This window comes from Alligator sinensis, unplaced genomic scaffold (assembly GCF_000455745.1).
Source record: "Alligator sinensis unplaced genomic scaffold, ASM45574v1 scaffold361_1, whole genome shotgun sequence".
Taxonomy (NCBI): domain Eukaryota; kingdom Metazoa; phylum Chordata; order Crocodylia; family Alligatoridae; genus Alligator; species Alligator sinensis.
The window spans coordinates 2,318,354-2,323,193 of record NW_005842007.1 but is presented as its reverse complement, the minus strand read 5'-3'; the positions used below and the strand labels follow the sequence as shown (position 1 = coordinate 2,323,193).

The window sequence follows — 4,840 nt, the reverse complement described above, 5'->3', positions numbered from 1 at the left end:
GAGTACGTGTCCCGCAGCCGCTATGTGACCCGGGCGCTGTCGGCTGAGGAGGCCACCTTCCCGCTGGCCTATGCACTGGCGCTGCACAAGGACTTCGCCACCTTTGAGCGCCTCTTGCGCGCCATCTATGCGCCCCAGAACCTGTACTGCCTGCACGTGGACCGCAAGGCGCCCACCGCCTTCCAGCGGGCCGTGGCCAGCCTGGCCGCCTGCTTCCCCAATGTCTTTGTGGCCTCGCAGCCCGAGCGCGTGGTCTACGCCGGCATCTCCCGCCTGCAGGCCGACCTGCGCTGCCTGCGGGACCTGGTGGGCTCCTCCGTGCCCTGGCGCTACTTGCTCAACGCCTGCGGGCAGGACTTCCCGCTGCGCACCAACCTGGAAGTGGTGCGCTACCTGCGGAGCTGGCAGGGCCACAGCCTGACGCCCGGCGACCTCCCGCCCGCCCACGCCCAGGCCCGCACCCGCTACGTGTACCAGGAGCACCTGGGCAATGCCACTGACGCTGCCGCCGCCTGGGTGGTGGTGCGCACCCCGCGCCGCAAGGCCCCGCCACCCCGCAACCTCACCGTCTACTTTGGTTCTGCCTACGTGGCCCTGGCACGGCCCTTTGTGGAGTTCGTACTGCGCGACCCGCGGGCCACTGAGCTGCTTTCCTGGTCTCAGGACACCTATAGCCCCGACGAGCATTTCTGGGTGACGCTCAATAGGATCCCAGGTAGGCAGCAGGAAGGAAGGTTGGGGGGAGCCTGAGGTCAAGCAAAGGGCCCCGGCGAGCGGCGCTCCACCTCGTTACTCCGCCGGCTGGATGGGGGCAGGAGTCTGAACCTCCTACACGGGGTCAGTCTGCTGGTCTGAGCCAGCATGGAGTCGGCCTGTGGGTGCAATGCTGGGTGCTGGTCCAGCAGGTCGTGTCAGATACATCCACAGAGCAGTCCCACACCCTGATGTACTGCGTGTGAGCCACAGCATCCAGCCTATGGGGCTCCCCTGGGCCTTTGGCAGGAGGGGAGCTGCAGGCAACACTGCCGCTGCTTTCCCCGCTGCCAGATTTTCGGACCAGTGGAGAGAGCCATGAGTCCAATGACACAGCCTTGCAAGTCAGATCTGGCCCAGAGGTCAAACACTGCTTTCATAGATTAAATCAGAGATACTTTAACTTCTGTAAAGTTTTGTAAAGTTCTGTATTGGATGCTGAGATGGTGAAGGGAAAACCAGACCAGAGCCACAAGCTAGGCTGTGTTTAGGCCTTTGTAGTGAGGTGCCTTCCAGGTAAGCTCTTGGCTTCTTTCCTAAGGAAGGAAAGAGCAAAACCAAAGCCAGGGCCACACATTTGCAGGCTGACACATTCTGTACATTGTCAGGTCATACAAAACCCTTACACAGAGGCACAGTGCAAAGGAGATGTCATCATCTCTGCTTTTACAGGCAAGGAAACCGAGTCACAGTTAAGTGATGGCCCACTGGCCCCCCACCTGGCTGACCAGTGGCAAAGCTCAATAAGACTCAGGTCTCCTGGTTCCAAATCAAGAATTGTTTTATTCAGGAAGCCTCACATTTTACATTTTATTGCCCATGTAAAGTCCCAGAGGAAAAGAAAATGAAGACTCCATGGTAGTGTGGTTCATGCTTACATAGCCACTGTACACTGATGCTGGAAGCCACTGTGGGGATGCCATTGTGCATCTCCTCTTCTGCCCCTCCACCCCCTCAAATCTATCTTGAACAACAGCAAAACAGTTTTGTTGGCATGGATGCTCCAGAGCAAGGTCTGGATTTGTCCTACTGTACAAAGCTCCCCAGATGTGGCTTCACACATACAGAGGCCAGGTCCTGAAGCCAGGCAAAAAGATCTTACTAGGTCTCAGGACAGAAGAATAGATCCCATATTTTGAAATTACTTGAATGATGTTTGACAATGACATTCTGTTCTCTGTACAGTAAATGAGACAGAGAAGGAAAAAAGCCTAGCTTAGTTGCATTGAGACATACTCCTTAAGGAATATACACTATACAATATATACTTTTTCCTTATGTAAGGAAATGATCCTGTGAAACACACTAGGCTAATAAAGGGTGGTGCAGACAACTAGTCTGTGGGTAGCTTGCTCTTACACTATGGGAAGTTTTGAATGCAGAACCAAGATACTGATTTGAAACTGAAAAGACATCAGCTTTGCTTGTGCTGCAGCATCTTCACATGATGACATGTACCTAGCATGAGCCTGTGCATCACAAGTGCAAACACAGGTCAATTTTGGGCACTCAGTGTCTGGCTTGGAGTTGAATAAATGGGCATGAACAGGAAGCCTCTCAGGTCTTGGGAATGCAATCAGGGATCATTGAACTTTAGATGAAGAAAAAAAAAGAAAAGAAAAAAAACGGAGTCTGACTAAGCAGAGGCAGGACAACACAGTGCCTTCTAGCATGACCCCAGTCTGTGTCAGAGTCCACTGCCTTCATTTTCAAGTCTCTTTTTTTAGCCAGTCTACCTCCAGGGCTGTGCAGACTAGAAGGAAATGCTTGTAGCCCAGGGGGCAGGGAGGCCTCATACTTCTCAAAGAATGCTCAGCAGCAGACACAGGAATGGAATTTGAGAACCACACTTGAACGGACAGACAGGTTGCTCATCCCCAAGAACTTCGTTTCTTCTCTCAGTTGGTTTCCAAGTTCCCATCCAGTGTCAAGTACTTTCCAAATAAGTCATATCACAAGTAGAAAGAAACCGCCTTAATTTTATAGAGTCAAAGACTATTATAGGATCCCTGTTGGAACAAACTAATCCATTTAAATCAGGGGTGTCAAAGACAAGGCATGCAGGCCAGACCTGGCCCCATCATCCATCACCTGGGTCTTGGAGCTGACTTGAATGCTACATCTGTGCATGCCTGATGAGAACTGAGCACAGGGCCTGAGACCTGCACTGCATACAGAGCCCACTCCAGCCAGTCCAGGATTCATGTGCTCTGCTATAAACTGGCAGAGCTCTGCCCAAGTTGATCTGTGTAAATTGTTACTGCAGGGAATTTGGTACAACTTTCTCTTCATAAATAGACCTTTGCATCCTAGTCCAACATTTGTTCCTGTTAAAGTATTCTGTCCCAGTCTCTGAAGCAGCCTTTGAGTCTACAAAAGCTCTTCATTTTCTCATCCATCCATCATCAGTTTTCTGCTTCCCCAGACATTTGTCGTTTCCACTTCCATTCTTTCTCCTCATACCACATTGGTCGTTTGTGGTTAACATTTTAATTGGGATTCATTGAAAAATGAAAATGCTTAAGCCAAGAAGTCTAAATCATCCACCTGTTTAGTATTAGCAAATCTAAAGATTATCCTTTTTTTCTAGTGCCCTTCCTCTAGGCTTCAGTGACCACAGTATCTCAGTAGATAAACCACAATTTATGGTGCCCAGATTGCTTAGATATTTGTTTTAACATGTAAATCATTGATTATGGCAGAAGGTTAGGATAGGAATGGGTGGGGTAGGAGATGTTCCTTAGCATCCTGAATACCTCAATCTGAAGTCCATCCAGGGCTCCTGGGTATGGTCGTATGAGAATGGGAGATCAGATAGTTTTTTATGGAGTGTAGTGCATTCTCTTCTCAGAGCAGACTAACTGCTGGTCAGTGGGACAGGACTGCAAAGCCTTGCCATGAGCCATTTCCTCTCATATCACACCCTTTTTTCATCTCCCCTCCTTACTCTCCAAAGTAGTATAGGGTCATTAGCAGTGACAGAACAATGCATGTTTTCCTCCCCCAGTTACAGCTGATCTTCTCACAGAGCTACGGGCTTCTTCTGTTCTCTCTGAAGCCAGAGCCACGCTTTTCCATATTATTTGATGAAAGACCCAACATGAGTAGGATTTATGAAATATAACCCATTTTAAGCTCTAACTGCTGTCCTATATAGTTTTATACTGGAGCCCCAGTGAGATTTTGCTGCTGTACCATTCCATCTCTTTGTGCTGTTAAAAGGTCACTGACTACTACTTTTCTCCAAAAATATTCAAAAATCATGTTTTTCAGGAAAAACTTGAAGATTTCTCTCTGATATGCTGCTTTTTCAGTTTGAAAGTATTAACAGTACAGTTGTTATAATCCGCTGCAAGGAAGGTATATTCCATCTGTTTCTGCCTAAGGAAGGAAGTGAGACAATAGTACTTTTCTGTTTAGTCCATTTGCTAGTCCATTCATGTTCATGTTTGGCTTTGCTAAAGAAACTCATACTGAGGCTAGTCACAAACAAAACTTTCTTTTAAATGCCAGTTCACTAGTTTGCCACTCAACATCAAAGGCAGTTTAGAATAGCAAAACTCTCATATAATAGATAAAGATTTAAGGGTTACTGTACAGTATCCAAATTGTCCGATTTATAAAGTTTGACTTGAAATGAAATATGGTCAGTCAGTCACTAGACTAACTTGTCACTATAGTCATACTAATGCGCTGAATTCCTGCCAGGATCTGTTGTTTTGTGTACAAAACACTTTAGCTAATCCATCATCTGTTAGAGTAATGCTTGTGCATACTAAATCACAATGGAATTTGCTTTTGGTAATTAGCTCACCAAAAGTACTGACATGCCCTCAATAGCATTCCTCAAGTCCAGGAGGGCTGTGGGTCTGTGCCCAACACCTAGGGGTTCAGGCCCCTGGATCTGTGCGTGGGATGACAGGAGGCTGCCACTTGGGACCAGTGCTGGGCGCAGCCCACACCCAGCGCTAGAAAAACTGCTGCTGCTGGCCCCAGGCAGCAGCGGCAACCTCCTGTCATCCCGCACGCAGAGCCTGGTGCCACCCCTGCTGCACCCCAGAAGCAGCGGATGCCACCTGCCTGCAGC

The 4,840-nt window shown here is 48.8% G+C and overlaps 1 protein-coding gene across 1 annotated transcript in view; it reads left to right on the top strand.

The window, feature by feature from the left end:
* LOC102373136 (N-acetyllactosaminide beta-1,6-N-acetylglucosaminyl-transferase-like) overlaps nt 1–4,840 on the top strand; it is a 14,296-nt gene that overhangs the window by 3,468 nt on the left and 5,988 nt on the right. The window contains exon 2 of the mRNA XM_014519072.2: nt 4–715. Within this exon, the coding sequence (XP_014374558.1) occupies nt 4–715 (712 nt within the window). The remainder of the gene's footprint in view (nt 1–3; nt 716–4,840) is intronic.